The sequence below is a fragment of the Cyprinus carpio genome, chromosome B19 (genome assembly GCF_018340385.1).
Source record: "Cyprinus carpio isolate SPL01 chromosome B19, ASM1834038v1, whole genome shotgun sequence".
NCBI lineage: Eukaryota > Metazoa > Chordata > Actinopteri > Cypriniformes > Cyprinidae > Cyprinus > Cyprinus carpio.
The window spans coordinates 24,281,539-24,303,865 of NC_056615.1; the positions used below are offsets into that span (position 1 = coordinate 24,281,539).

General features: G+C 34.7%; 1 protein-coding gene across 2 annotated transcripts in view; it reads left to right on the forward strand.

Annotated features, from left to right (window-relative positions):
- The window catches only part of jupb (junction plakoglobin b), a 65,666-nt gene that overhangs the window by 42,438 nt on the left and 901 nt on the right, over window positions 1–22,327 (forward strand). For both annotated transcript variants that reach the window (XM_042744814.1, XM_042744813.1), the window contains exons 5-14: window positions 175–413; window positions 3,350–3,551; window positions 3,643–3,787; window positions 5,134–5,237; window positions 9,583–9,921; window positions 14,758–14,910; window positions 15,103–15,222; window positions 16,271–16,421; window positions 19,711–19,832; window positions 21,414–21,456. In XM_042744814.1, the coding sequence (XP_042600748.1) occupies window positions 175–413; window positions 3,350–3,551; window positions 3,643–3,787; window positions 5,134–5,237; window positions 9,583–9,921; window positions 14,758–14,910; window positions 15,103–15,222; window positions 16,271–16,421; window positions 19,711–19,832; window positions 21,414–21,456 (1,618 nt within the window). The remainder of the gene's footprint in view (window positions 1–174; window positions 414–3,349; window positions 3,552–3,642; window positions 3,788–5,133; window positions 5,238–9,582; window positions 9,922–14,757; window positions 14,911–15,102; window positions 15,223–16,270; window positions 16,422–19,710; window positions 19,833–21,413; window positions 21,457–22,327) is intronic.

Genomic DNA, 22,327 nt, shown 5'->3' on the forward strand with positions numbered 1-22,327 from the left:
ACTCATTTACCTAATGGATGGCCTGAAGCTAAGTACATTTTCAGCAAATGTAAAATTGTAGGTGAACTGTTCCTTTAAATAAACTGCATATGATTAGACAGATACATCCGAATACCAGACTTGCTGCACATAAAAGTTTTCTTTGACATGCAAGATTTTCTTTTACCATTGCAGGTGGTGGTAAACAAGGCAGCACTGATTGTGAACCAGCTTACGCGGAAGGAGGCGTCTCGCCGTGTGCTCATGCAGTCTCCTCAGATGGTGTCGGCTGTGGTGAGGGCCATGCAGAACACCGGAGACCTGGAGACGGCGCGCTGCGCTGCCAGCGTCCTGCACAGCCTCTCCCACCAGCGTGAGGGCCTGCTAGCCATCTTCAAATCGGGCGGCATCCCTGCACTAGTGCGCATGCTCAGGTCAGTGTATGCCTGAGGAGTTTGCGCATAGTGTTTTACTTCTGTAATCTGATCAATTTCCATGCAAGCCAGAATATAAGAAAACATGTGTGGATTTGATCGGCATGTGGGCATGTGGGTGTTACATACCAAAATGTCTCTCATAAGCTGCCATAGTTATTATCATTAACTAAAACTATAAGATAAAACATTACTTAATAAAACGTTACTTTAAAAAAATAAAAATAAAATATATAAAAGAATAAAAAATAATAAAAATAAACGTTAACTGAAATTTAACAAAAATTTATTTTATTTCAGCTAGTTGGGAAGACATAATTTTATAAATTATTTATTAAAACTAAAACTGAAATAAAAATGAATAAAACTAAATAGAAATAAATTGAAAAAAAAAAAAAATAACTGAAACTGTAACTAAATTTAAAATGAAAAAAAAAGACAATAATATAATAGCAAATACCAAATGTGTGTGTGTTTTTTTTTCTTGGTAAATATTTATATGTGCTTGTTTCATGTGTATTATTTTAGATTTGATTGACTGTATAATATTATGTAAAGACATAATAATATAATTGTTTTTAATGTATATATATAAAATCAATATCAAATATATAATCAATTTAAGTAATATAACAAATATATTAAATCAATTATATTTGTTTATTTATTTATTTAAAATTGAAAGTAATTTTACTAACATGTAATAAATACATAAAATAAAAAATGTATAGAAATAAATTAGAAATGATACAAAAATAAAAAAGATATATATGTAATGCAATTACAGATTCACAAATACATAATTTGTATATTGTTCCATATTGATAAATGATTAAATAAATATTCTTATGAGAAAACAGTGATTGTTAAACATGAAATTGACTATTTCAACTAGATCTGTGCATTAAATATCTACTTTATAAAAATATGTTTTTATGTAAAATGAAAAAAGCCATCTCAGAGAATTGAATATCAAAGGCTAATAAATATCACATTTTTAATTCTGAAAATGCAGATACCCAGTGTTGACTTATGTATCTGTGATATTAGATAAATGATGAATGACAGATACCTTGCTGGTCTAATGCTTTCATGTTTTAATTAGTCCCTTGACTGTACATGGACAGACAAATGGTTTCGGTTGAATAGTGGCAAACGTTTGATGGACGCTCGCAGATCCTATGAGAGCCCTTAGACGGACCATGCTAGATCATCACCAAACCAGCTCTAACCAGCTTGGACCGGCATGGAAATTCACGCTGGTTTTAAGACGGTCAGCAGGGAAGCCGTAATCCTTCCGTTTCTGGTCTGGTCAACCTGTCGTTTTCTTTCCTCGTCGCGTATTAAGCTTGGTGAGCGTGTTTAGATCTTCTCTGGTTGCGGTGCACATTAATTTGCACTGACTTCATCTCCTAACCTCTGGTGCATTTTGATGAATGCTGTGACTGAGCAATGCTGAAGCAGGACAGTGTGTCCATTTTCTGTATATGAAACTAAGCGTCCACTACACTGCAATGAGGGCTATAGCAGAGCTGTATTTTAGAGATATATTTAGACTCTGATGGGAAATTTGCTCTGTCAGAAAGCCCATTTGCAGCAGATGTTGAGATAATAGAGTAGAGCAGGATCTTTATGACCATGCATCCAGGGCTGCAATTCTGACACGGTCTTACCATATTAAGTTACAGGGACAGTGTGCTCGCTGCAGTCTGTAGTTAAATGTCTTGCTCAAGGATGATATCTTAAAGATTGCTGCATGCAACTGCTTTGATAGCAGTCTAGATGTTTAAAGGTGGTGTGTGTGATTTTTCTGGTGTGAAGACACTCTTTTATGTTCTAGTTTAATATGCACAGACGACTGGAAGCAAGCCATTTGTAGGCTGGTTTTTCTGTAGCTCTGTGAAAACATTGCTGTTTGTTTGTGCATCCTGATAACTGATGACAGGACTGTGTGTTTTTCTGCTAGTTCTCTAATCGAGAACAGTCTGATTTGAGCTTTAACTGTAAAAGTAAAAGTAAATGTAAACAATAAATAATATAGTACTTTTGAGATTGTTTATTCAGTTTTCAAACTGAGATCTGGGATACTGTGGAAAATGCTGTGCAAAGAATATTAACAAATGCATTTTAACGGTATGAAATCAAAAGCAAAAATTAAATTATTGAAAATGATTATATTCTAATATCTTTAATAACAATATATAATTGTATATAAGTATATATGACAATATAGTTATTATTTATTTGAATGATAAATAGTATTTTATTTATTTTATGTAATATTTAATCATTAATAATAATCAAAATTCTATTTATAATAATATTCATGAAAATGAAAATTGTTAATTTGTGTTTTATTATATAATCTATAATAATATCTTTAATAAAAATGTCTAATTAAGATATTTCATTTTAAATAATAATCAGCATAATTAATAGTATTAATAATAATGTTTATCTCTCCTTCGCCTCAATGCAAAAATTCTATGCTATTCTATTCTATTCTGTTCTCTGTAATATAATAATTTTGATAATTTATTTATTTTAATCGGAAATAGGAAGTTTAGATGTGTAATGTATTACTAATAATGTATTATTAGTCATTTTCTTCTTTTGTTCCTTCCATGTTTTAAAAAATTGTATTTGTGTTGTATCATTTCAACTTTTTTTGCTTTTCACCTTTTTTTTTTTAGCAAAAAATACGTTATTCACTTTTTCAACCTTTTTTAAGCAAACGATACTTAGTTAACTTAGAAGACAGTAAATATTTTTCAGATCAGATTTTAATAACTTGTTTTTCAGCAACATATGATATGAAAGCTAATGAAAGCTTCTATTTTAGAAATCGTGTCTCTCACACAGGGATCATCATATATGGTGGTTCCCGGGTTTAAAATCTGTCGAATTTAGAAAATGTTATAATACTCTTTCTTCAGTTCCCCTATGGAGTCAGTGTTGTTCTACGCCATTACCACGTTACACAACCTGTTACTGCACCAGGAGGGAGCCAAGATGGCGGTGCGTCTGGCCGATGGACTACAAAGGATGGTCCCTCTTCTGAAAAAGACCAACCCCAAGTTCCTGGCCATCACCACAGACTGCCTGCAGCTGCTGTCTTACGGCAATCAGGAGAGCAAGGTGTCATATCATCACTAGCCTTAGAGACTTACAGAGTGCTTGCATAGAGAATCTTTTAGCCTTAATCTGTGTGCTTTTTCTCTCTTCACAGTTGATCATCCTGGCAAATGGTGGGCCAGAAAGTTTGGTGTTCATTATGAGAAACCACAACTATGAGAAGCTCCTGTGGACCACCAGCAGAGTCCTGAAGGTGCTTTCTGTCTGTCCAAGCAACAAGCCGGCTATTGTTGATGCTGGTGAGTGAATGCGTGCATTACATTCTTCATTTAACGCTCTTTTCCCCTTTTGTTTCACTTTTATGATTTTTTTTTATTCTTAGACCCTGGAGGAATATTCTTATCTCGTTTTCTTTCATTCCCAAGTACTGTTCTCTTGGGCGTTTTTGTATAATTTCGCAATCTCCTTCTCATTTTGTCTGGGTTCTTTGTCTGAGGATGTCGGGGGCTTTTTGCATATTTTTCCCCACTTCTGATGAATGAATTTACGTGACTTTAACAGTCATTCATGATTATTACATTATGAAGTATTTCTGAGATTGCTACCGATGTTTTCCATTTGTTTGTCATGTAATAATTCTATAAAAAAATATTTGAAACAATCTAATATGATCTTTTGTATCATTATAAATGTCTTGCCACTTTTGAGCTTGCTAAATAAAAGCATTATTTGAAAAAATAAAACAAAACAACAACAACATAGTTTTGAAAAAACTTTGAGATTTGAATGCAAATCGATGGATGATTCAGCTTTTTAAGCTTCTTTGTGCAGCATGGCCAGAAATCGCTGTAACTTTTCTTTTTATTACTGCTCCATGACTAATATTTTCAGTTTTTTATGACCATGAAAGACAGTTGAGAGTGCCAAATTTTTTTGGAGGAGAGAAGGGAAATGGGATTGGGACACATTACAAGCTAAAATTCAATCTGCATCATTCATGAACACCATGACTCGACATAACAGCAGCATGTGTGTTAAACCAAACAATACATGATTTAGCCATTGAACTCAACTCAAGTAGATTTTCCATTAAAACTAATATTACAGGTTCTGTAATGTAAAAACCCAGATTTATTAAACCCGCCTGTCAGCACCGCTTCACGGCAGGCATGCCGTGGCTGTATGGATGTTACTTTATTAACGCTGACCTTTCAGCGAATTAATACTTCGATATACAACGACAAAGGTTGCAGGACTAAAATATCTCACTCTTTCATGCCTGCCAGAGCTGATCTCAGAAAAGTCTTCACAGTTATGGCGTCTTCCCATATGAGGTTTCGACGCTCGTCTTGAGAAAGCGCTCAGGATCGGGTAGTTACAACACTGGATGAGAGGCAGTTTTCAAGGATGTCTCCTAATCTCCTTCCCTCTTTTATCTTCCTAAGCCATGTGGCTTTTAGTTTATCTGCACAGACTCCAAAAGACATTTCTCTCCCTTTGGCAGACAATGGCTAATCCATGGAGAAATACAGCCTTCTTCTTTTTAGAGCAGGTTGTGTAGCTGGATAGTTTTGTCCTTTCTTCTTTTTTTTGTGGCTGTGTCCGATAAATATGGACTCTAAGCCTTTTTCTCTCCATTTGGCAGGAGGTATGCAGGCTCTCGGCCAACATCTCACAGGTTCGAGTCAGCGTCTGACACAGAACTGCCTGTGGACCCTGAGGAACCTCTCTGACGCTGCAACCAAGCAGGTAAAACGGGCTGTTTCAGTCTGCAGACCATATGTTTGTTACAATGGTGCACTGTACTTAAAGGGACAGTTCACCCAAAAAATTTAATTTAATGTTTGTTTACTCACCCTCAGGCCATCCAAGATGTAGGTGTCTTTTTTCCTTCAGTAGAACAGTAAGGGGCTGTTCACATATCGTGTATTTTGTGTGCTCAAGTTCGTTATTTCAAATGAAGATGTGCTTAGGGTTATTTGCATATAATTATGCATAATTTATTGTTGTTATAATAGCAAGTACATGTAACTTATAACAAGGACTCCTTAAAATAAACTGTTACCGCATATTTTTAGCTGAAACCCTGGTCCTTGGTGCTTCATAAAATGCAAGTGGTTGGTTTTTTAGAATAAAAAAACATGTCAAGGAGCACAAAATGAATACCCATGGCTCCTGATGATATATTGAGGTCTTATGAAGTGAAATGATCAGTCTGTGCAAGAAACTGGGCCCGGTTCCCCGATAATGCTCACTCTTATCGCACTAAGAAGACTCAAAAGATATATCTTACCAAAGTTGTTTATGTTCCTAAGTGTGTTCCCCGAAATGTGTCTTAGGAAGCTTCTTATCACGCTGCCTCTTACGTTCGACGTTACAAAGGCGCTGTCCCAAGTGAAGGTGCTGAATTAGTTGGCATCGATTGCTCAGGAATCGATTTTCCACTTCACGCGAAGGTGCATTACGGCGTTAAGAAAGACAACAAGTTCTATGCAAATGAAACATTCCTCAAATTATTGCAGTAACATTTATTTTAACATAGTTTAAGTTATCCGTAAAATATCGACTATTAATCAAATTATCAAATTGTCAGTAATATGCTCACACTATATGTTGTGACGCGTAGACGAGCCTGGTATCCCTCGCTAATCATCCACCCTCCTTATCCCGTTGTGCCACTTGTGCCGCTTCTTGACATGGGTTTAACGACTTCTAAAAATTATGTAATACACTTTTATATTAATGGTAAGGTACTTTACAAAGCAGAATTCCCTGGTTGTAATCCCCGGCATGGCGCAGAAGGGCGTTGGTGACAGTGTGGACGCACCTCCACACCGAGGTCTTGCTTAGGCCGTAGCCCTCTCCCACGACCTCGATGAAGCTCCCTGTAGCAAAAAACCTTAGTGCTGCAAGCAGCTGGACTTCAGGGCTTAAAGCAAAATTCCGCCGCGTTAGCCTGGCAAGCGCAGGTCTGAGAAGGTCTGCTCCATAATGAGTTGTCTTGGGAGGCGAAATTTTTTTAATATAGCCACGTCAGGCAAAATGTAAAAAGGGCTTAAGTTTTGCCAAATAAAAATATCGACATGGACTAAACGGCGCTGTCTTTGATTCAATCCAAGGACACGTTGGATCGCTGCCATAGTTGGTCGCTTACTGGACACCACCATGCTTACCCATTTATAGATCTTAGCCATTTAGAGCTAAATTGTTTGCCAGATTTTAATTATCAAAAGTGATTGCCAATTTAAACACTTTAATGACATTACGAAATAGCCTAGGCTAATTACCACCATATTAGTTCTGATACCAAATAAAGTCAACTTCATAAATAGGCACTGTATCCATTGCGAACATATTTTATTATTAGTCTTAAAATGTCCATAACATAAAATCATTGTTGACCCACAACATTGTCAACATACCATAGTTTGACTTGTACTGCGCTGCGCTGATTTCTAAATACTGCTACAGTGGCGGCGACTAGCGTATTGAGCTCAAACAACGCTAAGAGAGAGCTTACGAATGGTCCAGACAAACCTTACGAAAGTGTGACTTACAGAAGATATACTTAGCGTACGAACGTGTCGGGAATCGTGCCATAACATTAAGAGAGAGGTTAAGGAATAGGTTAAGAACTACTTAGTGATAAGAACGTTTTGGGGAACCGGGCCCTGAACGTTATTTACAACATTATGACCTGTAATCCAGAGCCTCAGGCAAACAGTCCAGAGTGATGTTAGGTTTGCAGAAGAATCATTCTGTTGAACAGGTTCTTTTTGATGAACCGTTTGAACCAGTTCACCAAACTTAACCAACTAAAACAGTTCGTGGCTCGAGCAGCACAGATCTACAAGTTACTCAATCAAAACTCACTCATTACCAAAACAAACTGGAGAATCAGCTATTTGAACCAGAAATGAACTGTCCGAAATGGTTTATTCTTCAAAACCAGCAGCCGCTGACTTTGCATTTTATGAATGACCAAGGACCACGGTTACAGCTAAAAATCCTCTTTACTGTTCTTCTAATGAAAAAAGTCACCTTCATCTTGGATGGCCTGAGGGATAGTTCACCCAAAAATGAAAATTATTTCATTAACAACTCACCCTCATGTCGTTCCAAACCAGTAAGACCTTCGTTCATTTTAGCAATACAAATTAAGATATATTTGATGAAATCCAAGAGCTTTCTGAACTTGCATAGACAGCAATGCAACTGACATGTTTAAGACGAAAAAAGGTAGTAAGGACATCATTAAAATAGCCCATGTGACATCAGTGGTTCAACCTTAATTTTGAGCGCAATGAAAATAAAAATAACTTTATACAACAATTCATATCTTCAGTTTTATTCTTCGACGTGTGTTCACAAGAGTACCACAAGGTCTTACGGGTTTGAAAAAACACAAAGGGGAACTATTAATGACAGAATTTTCATTTTTGGGTGAACTAATCTAGCATCCACCAAGAAAAACCTAGCAAACACCCAGAACATCCCATTTACTGCCTAGCAACTGCCCATAACATCCTAGCAACCACTCAAAAGTTGCTGTTGAAAGAAAAAGCTGTTTTGTATTCTGCCTTGTTAGTGTTTTTTAAGCAAAATTGCCCAAATTGTCCTCGAGAGAAAATTAATCAATCATTATTCAATACTGAATGTGATTGTGAAATGGCTTTATAAAGCAGATAATTAGAATATTTGCTTACAGATGAAATAACAATAGCATTTTCAATATTGCATTCAGTTATTAAATGTGCAGAGTGCAGTCAGAGCTTGAAAGCCACCGAACAGCTTTCATGTAGACTGACAGTTTTTCCTCTGTACTTTCTAATGCGTTTATAGTTCAGGCGACTTGTGGTTTTCATAATTGTTCCTCACCTCCACACAATTTGTCCCTCATCACTGCTACTCAGAATTCAGTGGCCCAGAAAATGCACAATTAATGATATACAGGTTATCATTTTCGCCCTTATTATTAAATTCGAGGAACAAAAGCAACTATTAGCAGCCGCGTCTCCTTCTGCTGCCACCGAAAGCGAGTAGAATTTAAATGTGTGTTGAGCGTCTGTCTGTCTCTAATCTTTCACAAACTCGCGCTCGGTCTTATCTCGTTCTTTCACTGCCTTTCCTCTTTCATTTGTTCCTTATCTCAGTCTCCTCCTCTTCTATCATGTCTTTCATTTGTGATAATTAGCAGTTATGACTGTTTGATTCTTGAAATATTGTGTTTTTATGTAAATCTTGTGCACTGTCACTGATCATTAATGATGTATTAAAAAGATGAATGATAAAGGAATATTCTGGGTTCAGAATAAGTTTAACTCAGACGACTCATAACCTCAAAAATTATTCCACTTGTCCCTCTTTTTCTTAAAAAAAGGCTAAAATCTGGCTCATGGTGTGGCTCTTGCAATGGATGTGAATGAAGCTGTAAACATTGAAACCTTCAGTGTTTTAATATTATACAGTAGCCACAAGATGTAAACAAAACGGATGTTAACAGAGAAAGAAATTAATACTTTTATTCAGCAATGATGCATTAAATTGATCCAAAGTGAAGACATGTATAATGTTACAAAATATTTATATTTCTAAATAAATGCTGTTCTTTCAAATTTTCAAATCATGTGACACTGAAGGCTGGAGTAATGAAGCTGAAAATTCAGCTTTGCATCACAGGAATAAATTACATCTTAAATTATATTCAAATAGAAAACTATTATTTTAAATTATAATAAAATTTCACAGTATAAAAAAAAAAAATTTTACTTCATAAATATTAACTGAAATAAAATAAAATCTAAGAAACACAAACTTTGTTTTCAACTAGTTGCCAAAGCAGAATTTCTTATTTTCATTTAGTACTAAAATAACTAAAATGAAGCTGAAATAAAAATATATATATCAAAAATGAAAATGGATAATACAATAATATACCAAACTTAATTATAAAAAATAAAATTATTATTATTAATATACAAAACTTACTAACTTATTAATTTATAACGAACTAATAAAATTGTCAAAAACAAAATATTACAAAAAAAATGAACAATAATGACCCCTGACCCCTTCTTATTTTCTCTCCACACAGGAAGGTCTGGACGGTCTCCTGCAGATCTTAGTGAGTCAGCTGGGCTCAGATGACGTGAACATGCTGACCTGCGCTACTGGCATCCTGTCAAACCTCACCTGCAACAACGCACGCAACAAGGCCCTGGTCACCCAGAGCGGCGGGGTGGAGGCGCTCATTCACGCCGTGCTCCGGGCCGGAGAGAAGGAAGACGTGGCCGAGCCGGCCGTCTGCGCACTGCGTCACCTCACGAGCCGCCACCCTGACGCAGAGCTGGCCCAGAATGCAGTGCGTCTGCACTACGGCATCCCTGCCATCACCAAGCTCTTGGGCCAGCCGCACTATTGGCCTGTGGTAAAGGTCTGTATATGTTATTTTTTGTGTGTGTGTCTGAAGAGCTGCCAATTTGAAAGTCCTTTCCGCCGTTTAAATGTAAAGGTCAGATTTGAATCGTCAGGGGGCAGTTCTTGCGCGCCTTTGATGTGGAAGTACGCTGAGAATTGCCTCTCGCGTTAAACTGATTTGCTGCCGGATCTTAGTCATTGAGCAGCACTCCTACGCTCCTCTGGGGCTTCGGCTTAATTTTGAGGACACTAGCTGGAACAATAAAAGAGCCCTCGAGCATCATATGCGAGAAGCCACTGCCATACACAGACTGAGAGCTGTAAATCCTTGTATCAGGATGCCTGAAATCATTTGTTATGCAATAAAGTTTAGTAGAACTTAACATTATGCAAATATTATGGCTCTACCAATGGTGTGCTATATATATATATATATTCGGCTTCCAATTCCAATTAACAAAAATGTTTAATTAATGATAATAACCCTGGTTTGGTGTTGCAAGAGGTCCAGAAATTACCAGTTTTAGCTTTATATCAGTTAGTTAGTTTATTTTTGTTAATTCAGCAAGGATGCATTAGAATTAAAGTCCTTAAAAGTGACAGTAAAGACATTTATAATGTTGGAAAAGATTTCCATTTTTAATCAAATCAGTTCTTTTGAACTTTCTGTAGAATCCGGAAAACATGATTACAGTTTTCCCAAAAATATGAAGCAGCACAACTGATTTCAAGATTGGTAATAATAAGAAATGTTTCTTGAGTATCAAATCAGCAGATTAGAATGATTTCTGAAGGATCATGTGACACTAAAGACTGGAGTAATGATGCTAAAAATTCAGCTTTGCACCACAGGCATAAATTACATTTGAAAATATATTCAAATAGAAAACAGTTATTTTAATTTGTAATAATATTTCACAATATTACTGTTTATACTGTAGTTATGATCAAATAAATGCAGCCTTCGTGAGCATAAGAGATTTCTTTGAAAAACATTTAAAAATCTTACCAACCTCAAACTTTTGAACAGTAGTGTATCACATTCCAAACATTTGCCCTTAATATTTGTATAAAAACATTTGAAAATAAAAATTAAGCATTGCAGATGTTTTCCTTTGCACTTCAGAAATAACTGTCCCATGCAGTAACCAACCAATTTTTTTAATCTTGTTGATGCCTCTATGCTAGTCAAAGCCCTTGAAGCTTGGGGAAATCAGGAAGGTCGTAGTGGATGTAATTGGCTGTCCTCGGCTCTCTGATTTGTGGTGGGCCGGACTCTGATTGTCTCTCTCTGGGCACGGGCTCCTGGCACGCATGATCTCCTGCTTAATCGTATCAGACTGCTGGAGCAGAAACCTGTGTGTATGTGAGTGTGTGTGTGTGTGTGTGTGTGTGTGTGTGTGTGTGTGTGTGTGTGTGTGTGTGTGTGTGTGTGTGTGTGTGTGTGTGTGTGTGTGTGTGTGTGTGCTGTGATCTGTTCGGCACGTGTGTATCGATCCAGAAGAACGAGAATGCCAGGCTTTTATTTTCGCTCACAGTCTGTATGCGGCGATTCCTAACAAAATCAACCTGGCTGAATAGGAGATCTTGAAAATATAAGCGTTTGCATTGATTATGTACTCAGGTGTTTTGTGTGTTGCTCTCCGCTGTGGTGCATTCAGTGATTTGTTTGTGTAGATGTTGAGCTGACCAATATAGTGGTGCTTTTAGACTTATATAGACAGCATCACACCACCATGTTCTCTGTCATTGCCGTTGTTGAAATCCAGTCAGGCATTAATGTATTGCTTAAATGAAAGTGTCAATAAAAGGTATATTAACAAGATGATGTGAGAAGTATTAAGCTGCTAATTTGATCTCAACAGGTCTGTCCCAAAATCTAATTAGGCTACTGATATAACTTCGCCTCATATGCATTTACATAATTTGAAACATTTTTCAAAAGCACTATTAAACTTTTTTAGCTGTAAAACATTTTAAACGTGGAAAATTACTAAGTGCACCTTTAAATAATGCAGTAAACCACGAGAGACAGATTCTACTAAGATACAAAAGACTGAAGTCAAAAGTCACGTCAAAATGAAATCAAACATTTTCATTGAATTCTTATAAAACCAAATTATCTGAGCTATTCTATTCAAATTAATTGTATTTATTGCTTTTTTTTTGTACTTTAATGGTCATTTTCTTTAAAGGCATTATAAGAAAATATCAAATAATGATAATATTTAAATGAAACCGAGAGAAAAAAAATGTTTTGAAAGCAATAGGACAGTTTTTTTTAATTATTTTATCCTTTTTTTTTATCTTTTTATACCTTGCTTCTCATTTATTTTATTTTATTTTATTTTCAAATGAAACAAAGCAAACTTTTTTATTCAGAGTAGTGCTGTCAAACGATTAATCACATACAAAATAAAAGTTCTTGTTTGCATAATACATGTATGTGTTCTGTGTATATTGATTATGTATATATAAATACAAACACTAAATACAAACACATACAGTATATATTTTTGAAAATATTTACATGTATTAACATGTCTATATTTATATTCATATAATTTATGTTTTTAAAAATATATTTAATATGTAAACAACATATATTTCTGAAATATATACGTGTGTGTGTGTATTTATACACATAACAAATATACACAGCAAACCTACATATATTATTAAATAAAAACTTTTATTTTGGATGCGATTAATCACGATTAATCATTTGACAGCACTAATTTAGAGTATTTTTTATTTTTATTTATTTATTTATTCATTCTGTTTTCATTACTTTGGAAACCATTGCATTAATCCATTAGTGAGCATAATAAAGCAATAGCGATACATAAAAAATACATTAACAAATAGGTCTATGAAAATTTTATGAACAGTAGTTAAATATATGCATTTTTGGCACTTTTTATACATGGTTTCTCATATTTTCTCTCAACAATATCTCAGACTGTGCTCAGATTTGCTGAAAAGCCCAAAACTGCAATTAAAAGTCAAGTATCCTAATATGAACTTTCTCTTGAAATTCTTCTAAAACCAAATTAATGAATTAATTTTTCCCAGTAATATAGTTGTAGCCTAAGTATTGTAGTAGTACGGCCGAATGTTATGCATTTTATAACTGATCTGGTTCATTCTGGTTAGAACCAGAACTAATTATTTTATAATGGCTCTTATGCAGAAACCAGAAAATAGTTTAACAGTTTTAGAAATGGAATTCATAGACCGTACTGTAGCTAGACCGTCCCAGTTTGGCTGATGGCTTTAGTTGCACCCAGGACGAGAGAACAGAGCACTAATGCAACACACATGAGATCCCAGTGTGTGGAATGCATTGCATCATGGTTATTTGGAGGCGTTTTCGGGCGCTTGACATGGCTTGTCATCCCACCCTGCAGAGATTTGCTCTATCAGCCAGCTTTCTCTAATCAGCACAGGAACATTGTTGACTAATGATGCGTTATGAAAGAGGCCGTATGAAATTAAGCGTTTACACAGCACTCTTGGTGCACAGATGGTTAGGCAGAAGTAAAATGACAAAAAAATTGACTTCACATCAGTGCATGACATTTCTCTGAACTGTATCGTGAAATGATATACAGGTGATACAATGCGCATTGGTGCATCCATAAACATTTGAGGCTGTGTTCAGTCTCACATCAATCATCTCAATATAAACTTTGTATTCAGCTCAAATTTTAATTAAAAAAGCATTATTGCTGTAAGTAACATCGCTCGGTTGCCATCATGTTGATGCCGGTGCCTGGGTTTGAGTCGACAGTCAGCACTTTGGGCTTTACAAGAGTGAGTCACTTGTTAAAGATGATGAAAGCTTTGAGGAATGGACTTACAATGAGCTGCACAATGATGAATTCACAACAATTGAGTTTAGATTCAGATTTGAAAAGGTACGGTGCTACAAAAGTGGGGCACGGTTCATTGTGTTTAAGAGATTTTAGCTAAACCCATCTCAAAGAAAAATCACAAAGGAGATCTTTTTCTAATTATTTTTTCATTGGCCGCAATAAGATTCATAGGCCAGCAAGTGTTTGAATTTGGAGAGACATTTACTTGCTCTTCATACCTTGCTTCTCAGATTTTTCTCTAGAACTGTGCTCAGCTTTGCCAAAATACAAAGACAATCAAAGGCACACATCAATATAATCTCAATATAAATTTCTCGTTACATTCTTCAAAATTATCTGAGTGATTTCAATGTATTTATTTACTTAATTTCGTTTCAGGCATTTTTTAGAAAAATCATCAGCTAAAGGTGATATTTATATGATAATCATTATATAAACTCAATTAATTTAAATATAAACTCATCAGATTTCACATCAGATTCTCCCAGAACCAAATTATCTTATTTATTGATTGACTGGTTTTGCTGATATTTAAATTATATTCAAATTAAAGAGATCAAACTTTTATTTAGAGCAATTTTTCTTTTATTAATTTTGCGATCAAAATAGTGTATTTCAGTATTAACTTATTGAATTTCACATGAGATTCATTCAGAACCAAATTATGAGCTATTTTATCTCATTTATTGTTTGCTCATATGTTTGTATATTTAAACTGATGTTTTTTATTTAAATTTAGATTTATTTAAATTTTGATTTGATTTATTTTCTGTTAAGCATGTTAGGAAAAAAAACATCAGCTAAAAGTGATATTTAAATGATATGTATATCAATATAAATTCAAATTTCACATTCAAATTCTTCCAAAACCTATTTATTTATTTAATTGATATACAATTGAAACAGAGCAAAGGTTTATATATATATAAAATACAGTAAACAAGAGTTAATCATATGACTTTTTCTCACTGTAGGCCACAGTGGGTTTGATTCGTAACTTGGCCTTGTGTCCAGCCAATCAGGCGCCTCTGAGAGAATCAGGGACAATCCCTCGACTGGTCAACCTGCTATTGAAAGCTCATCAGGAAACTCAAAGACATGGCTCAGGGGCCCAGCAGACCTATCAGGTGCGTTTGGAGCTTTTTATAACTGTGCATGGATTTTTCATATATCCTCTTTATTCACCCTCACATATAGCCCTCAAAGGGAGGTCAAAATACAATCCAATTAGCATCAAGGTTCCAGTATTTGGCATAGACCAGGTCCCTTTAGCATTAGAGTTAATGTTTTCTTCACACTTTCACTCTTTTTTTTCACAGGATGGCGTGCGAATGGAGGAGATCGTGGAAGGCTGTACAGGCGCTTTGCATATACTGGCCAGAGATCCCATCAATCGAGGGGAGATCGCCAGCATGCAGACCATTCCTCTGTTTGTGCAAGTACTGAACCAACTTATGGCAGTCTTGGCAGTGAAAGCGTTTCATCTTTGTGTGTTGTGATGTGTGGGTGTTGCGGGCGATGACTTCGGGGCGTCTGGCCGCTGTTTGCATGTGTGTGTGTGTGTTTGTCTGTGTTTATATAGTCCGCTACCAGTGTCAGAGAAGCTACATTTACTTTTTTTTTTAAAGTACAGTCAAGCTTCTCATTTGAAAAAGTAGTGAGCTATACATCAAAAAAAAAAGAAAAGAAAAGGAAAACCCTTAAGGGTGGCATATATTTTCTAAATACTTAACTATCAGATTATAACTTTAATTGTTAGAGACACATTTTTCTAGCACAACAACAAGCAATTTGAGTGGGGTCATAGTATTAAATTTGAAGAAATGCATACTAATTAATAAAAGCAAATTTACATTATTTATATAGAATGAAACATGGTGATAAATAATAGTATTTAACAAAATATGATTAAGCCTAAATGTCACAAGGACTGATGTGCAGTGTTATAGTGTTTATTTATTTTGAATATTACATTTATTTTTTATTTATGTGCTGTATTTACTATTTACTTTTTATGCACACATACACACACACACACTCACATATGTGGATATACATATGTTTATAATTTTCCGTCTATTATAATATTTCATCTAATTTTTGATGTAATATGTATATTATATTGTATTATATTATAATTTGTGAAATAATTCAATCAATGAAAAAGATTAATAATTGTTTTAGCTTTATACAACACTGATTATTAATGAAAAAGTGACGTTTTGAATGCCACAATACTGAAAAATACTGTTAATATTGTCACTAATTTAAGTTGCTTCCCAAAACACTGTGCATTATTTTGTTACTTTAGTGCATGCTTTTGTCCAAAGTAACTTAAAAAATAGCAAACAGTTACATAAGAAGTGCAAGATTGTTTAGAAAAGTACAACCTTGTAATAAGATGTAGGTGTTGATAAAGCAGTAGTGAAACAACAGAGATGAGTTTTTTTGTGTATAACCCCTCTCATTCTTCCTCTTTCCTGTTAGCTTCTGTACTCCTACGTGGAGAACATAAAGCGTGTGTCTGCTGGTGTTTTGTGTGAACTGGCTCTGGATAAGCAGTGTGCCGAGATGATTGACGCAGAAGGAGCATCTGCACCTCTAATGGAGCTTCTGCACTCTCCCAATGAGGGGATTGGTGAGTGATGTGCATCGAGACAAAGTTTGATGCCACACCTCATTATGGCAAGCTGTTTTCACATTCAATGTATAAAACATACTATCATCTAGTTTCATGTTACTAGTACTTATTTTTTTTTACTAGTACTTATCTATTAAATATTAATACCTATAATACCTATTAAATCGATTCTGAATGCATCGCGATTCTCTCTGGAATCTCTCTGGAAAGCTTATCAGTATTACCGTCCCAAGCCCTCTTTTTTTTCCCCTTCTCCCAAAACAGCTTATACTACTGTTTCTGCTATTAAAATAGTTCCGTTTTTTGTAGGCTATGTAATGACAATGTGATTATGTTTCGTTTCATTTTTTTATTAAGTTAATTTAGAAAAACATATGGAGCATTTTTTGTTCATTAAATATAAGTTTTTGTTTTTTAAAGTTACGACCAAGCGGCCAGCAGCAGACAGTGAGCCTATGTTTGATCAATTTAGCCTTCTCAAATCATCACAAATTGCCTAAAATAAAATCTATAGATATAAAACAGTTCAAGCATAAACCAATGTTTAAATGTTAAACCTAAGCGCCAGCGCGATCACTTGCTTTTTTTCAGTGGATACGCCATCATTTTTGCTCATAAAGGTAAGAGTAATACATCATTCGTAACTGTAAAGGGTCTACTTTTATTTGTGTGCACTCACAATATCAACAAAACGTTGTGCTTTTATAAAATAAAGAAAACAAACATGATGCGCTTTCTGCCATCTCGTCTTTAACAGGAGCGCTTAACAAAAATTAACCGAAACTCAGCGAATACATGCCACACAGACATGATCAATATATCTTTAGAAAGCTTTAAAAATTACATTATTTTAAATTACTATTTAACAAAATAAAACAAAAACTCTTTCATTATAATCATAATCTGTAAAGATGCTCTTCTCTCTAAAGGCATGTCTAATGAGGAGATGGCGAGTCAGGATCGGCAACTTCATCCTTGCGACACGACACAAAAAAAACTTGTTTATTAGTAAATAATTCAAACATCTCCTTACTATTTCCTCCTGACACATTCATGGTATTTACTTTTGCCGGTGCTTTGCGGCAAGCTTCATAATAAACACCGTCAACCCTCTTGAATGTCGCGGTAGCACAGTCTCATGTTGTTTCCACCAGCACGGCAATTTTTTTCATCACTAATTGATGGATGTCTAAAATATAAAAATAAGGAGAAGCCTAAAACATCTGAACTATGATGTGAAAATTGGCCCGAAGCCTAGCCCGAGGGGCGTAAAAAAGTTGGGGCCCATCGGGCTCAGGTTGAAATGCAGGGTTCTACGCTGAAGAGTGCTTGTGAGTTCAGCTGAGTCATGTAATTACACCTCAGCTTAGAATGCTTTAATGACACAAGATTAATGTAAACACAGCTCACTGTGAACCCCCTTGTAATTCGCTTTAAACTTTTCAAACTTTATGAATGATTATTTTAGGTGTGTAAAGAACAGGAAGCAAGCGGAGTACAATTGTTTCTAAAGCATGCAGTGACATCTGCTGTTCACAAAACTAAGCTCAGAATCAATTCGAAAGAGAATCACGATGCAGAATCATTACTCAATTCGCGATACATTGATTTATTTCCCCAGTCCTAACAAGTACTTATTAATAGATGCTAATTTTTATTATTGGATACCAGTACTTATGCTATATACTAGTACTTATAGATACTAGAAGTTATTTTTGGAGTACTACTAGTAGCTATTAATAGATTCTAGTACTTATTCATTATACACTAATACATTTTTCAACAGTGAAATAGATTAAATAGATGCTAGTAGTTACTTACAACTAGTATTTTTTCATTAGATACTAGTTCTTATTATTAGATACTAGTACCTATTAAATAGTTACTTGTATGTATTGATTAGTTTCTAGTTCTTCTTGAATAGATATTAGCACACATTTATTAGATACTAGTACTTACTGATCCTTTTTATTATAAGTTTTTTTTTTAATTATCTCACTAGTGAGGCTTTTAATTGAACTCTTCAATGGCCGATCTGACTAGTCGTAAGACAAGTTAAAAAAGCAGGTATGACTAGTATAATAAGATTTGTTACTAGTAACAATTACAAAAGGTACTAATACCTAATTAATACTTACAAGTATCTGTTAAATATGAGCTAGTATCTAATGGAAAGTGATAGTATTTAATAAACAAGTACTAGTATCTAATGAACACTTACTAGTAATATTGAAAAAGATAATAGTCACTATTGTAATACATACTAGTCAGAACTGAATGACAGCTCGTCATGATTGAATATGTACAAGTATTTAATCGAATAAATAAAAAATATTTAAAATTTAAAAATATTTAAAAATACGTTTTAAGGATTAAATGTTAAAACAGCGTGCCATATCTCATGACTAATTATGTAAGTGTCACTCCATGTTGTTAAAACACAGGAAAGAGCCATGTGCCATTGGACAGATCATAGTTTATACATCTATTTGAAACTGTGCAAACCATTCCTCTGATTTTGCATCACACACCCAGTGGAAATACTGTAAGCTGATACAGAAAACTGGCATCCCTGAGTTCTTCTGTTTACAGTATCACACCAGCAGCTTTCATAAACCACCAACACTGACAATAACAGTCTGTGGTAGACAAATACTGTCAGAGATGCAACATGGCGTTATGTTGACTTTGGTGCCACACTTCAATATAGAAAAGGAGCCAAATACATGAGAGACCACAAGTTCGCAACTGAATCCTCAGCTCGACACTTGCTTTCTCACGTAACGTGTAAAATGGCTTTTAGTCTCACAAGCTGAAATTTTCACTTTCAGGAATACATTTGGATAATAGTATAGCCTAATCTGGGCAAGAACAGTCTTTTTATATATATAAGAAGGCCATCTGACTGACATGTGACACAACACATCATTTGATTACACTTCATTTGATTTGGTGTGACATTTAAGGACAGGCAATTTGTGTGTTGCATTATGAAATGCAATTTTTTCAAAATTCTTTGATGAAAATAAAATTCTGTTAAACAGCATTTATTTAAAATTCAAGACAAAGTCTTTACTGTCATTTTTGACTTTAATTGTCTTATAGAATTATTATCAATGTATTCATGAATGGATTTTCTTTCCACATTTATTAAGTAAATATATTTGGTGCATTATATAAATTACATAAAAATAAAATAATATGAATCCATAATAATATGGAAATAATTATGATGTTTCATATCATATATCAATTAATCTGGTTGTAATCATTCTCTCTTCCTCAGCCACCTATGCTGCGGCCGTTCTCTTCCGCATCTCTGAGGACAAGAGTTCAGACTACAGGAAGCGTGTGTCAGTGGAGCTCACTCATTCCCTCTTCAAACATGACCCTGCGGCCTGGGAAATGGTGAATATATTTATTCAGGAGTCACACAGCCCTCTAGCACACTCTCAGATTAGTGCACATTATTATTAATGAGATCATTTGTGACCCTGGACCACAAAACCAGTCTTAAGTGTCAATTTTTCAAAATTTAGATTTATACATCATCTGAAAGCCGAATAAATAAGCTTTCAATTGATGTATGGTTTGTTAGGATTGGACAATATTTGGTTGAGATACAACTATTTGAAATTCTGGAATCTGAGGGTGCAAAAAAATCTAAATACTGAGAAAATCGCCTTTAAAGTTGACTAAATGAAGTTCTTAGCAATGCATATTACTAATTAAAAATTACATTTTGATATATTTAATGTAGGAAATTTACCAAATATCTTCATGGAACATGATCTTTACTTAATATCCTAATGATTTTTGGCATAAAAAAAAAATCAATCATTTTGACCCATACAATATATTTTGGCTATTGCTACAAATATACCCCAGCGACTTAAGACTGGTTTTGTGCTCCAGGGTCACATTTCAAATTATGTATGCCGTGTCAATTTTTAGCAATCGTAATGAAATAATTACATTGATATGGCATAACTGACGATAGACCTTTCAGTTATTGAAAGTTAATGCAAACCAAGCTAGTAATTCAACCTGATGTGAAACAGAGTGTGCATTTGTTTTCAATAATTCAATGTTTCAGTGTCAATTTAATTTCTTATACAGCTATCGGTTGTATGATTGTCAAATGCAACTTGGTTTGATATTTTTTTTAATGCAATGACATTTAAATGTTCTTGTGTTCTTAAAATATTTGAAGTACTTTTTTTGGGTCCATTGTGTAATACTTTAAATAATTGTAAATGAGACAGATAGTAGACGTACACGTAAAGGAGGCATATATGTCCAAATGAAAGTGAATGGTGACCACAGCAGTCAGGCAAGATTTTCTGTGAATAACAACTTAAATTTCAGTCTGATTCTCACGCAAAACTTCAGAAGGCTTGAAATATAGTGTCAGTATAGAGTCATATGAACCACGTTTATGCTTCTTTTTTGGCTCACTTGGAGCTTGATAGGCCCAGTCCTCATTCACTTTCATTGTATGGACCAGAGCAACTCAGACATTCTGTTAAATTTCTCCTTCGGTGTTCGAAAGAAGAAAGAAAGTCATATAGGTTTAAAATGGCAAGAGTAAATTAAAGAGTAAGTCTACAGTAAACCAATTTGCTTTTAAGAAAGCCACTGAAGCAAACACACAATGACACAAGATTTTTGCTCACCAAGGCTGCATTTATTTGATCAAAAATACATTAAAATCAGTAATATTGTGAAATGTGATCACCATTTAAAATAGCTGTTTTCTAATTGAATATGTTTTAAAGTATAATTTATTCCCGTGATCAAAGCTGAATTTTCAGCATCATTTCTCCAGTCTTCAGTGTCACATGATCCCTCAGAAATCATTCTAATAAGCTGATTTGATGCTCGTTACATATATTTTGTTATGTCCTGATATGTGAAAAGTATCTTTCATATCTTTGTTCTATATGAAAGAAACTTTTAATGAAAATGTTTGCATTCATATTCTTTCAGGCACACGCCGCCATGCCACTCGACCCTGGATATATACCAGATGGTGAGTTGAGAGCCCTGCACATTCACTCTCTATCCTTCTGCTTAAGTACGCAACACCACCACAAATTGCCTATTTATCCGGCACATCTCGCTGCATTAGAGCGAAGAGCATTCAAATAAAATGCCACATGACAAATGAGTTATGGCGTGCGTATGCGTGTGAGAGAGGGGTCAAAGACGAAAAGATAAAGAGAGACAGTCATTGAATTCGCATTTATCAAGCACAAGAGCGGTTTGATTGTGTTGTTGTCAGTCCGTCCCGTGAACTGAAAGAATGCTGTATTCCTCAGAGAGGGAACATTAAGTATGCGATGTGCTGTTCACTCGTTCGTCGAACTTGGAAAAAAAACAACCCACTGAAACCAGATCACCCTGTTTGATCCTGTTATGCGAATATTTCAGTTCAGCCATATAATATCTGAAGAACATCCCACAGTTTGTAAAAATAAGAAGAAAAAAAAGGACTAGCAATGAAAGTCTACAATAAATACAACTTACTCCTTAGCAATAGACTAATTCAGAATGAGAATGTAAGAATGATTCTGTTCAATTAATTATTGTTTTATGATGAATAATGAACAGACTGTGTCATGGAATGATTAACTTATAAATTATAGTACACATTAAATTAAATAATAAAAAACAGCAACAGCTCATCACCTTAAGTATTACTTTGCAACATTTTTCACTTCACGAATTGTTCCCTGCAGATCTTAGACGGACTACAAAAAATCTACTGAAAATAATACAGCTGTAATATATTGTCTTGCACAAAACAAACATAATTTTTTATGTACGGTTGGTTACAAATATGGCGTGTGAAGTCTGAGGATGAGCATGTTTTTTTTTCCTGATTCTTCAGGCGTTTCTGC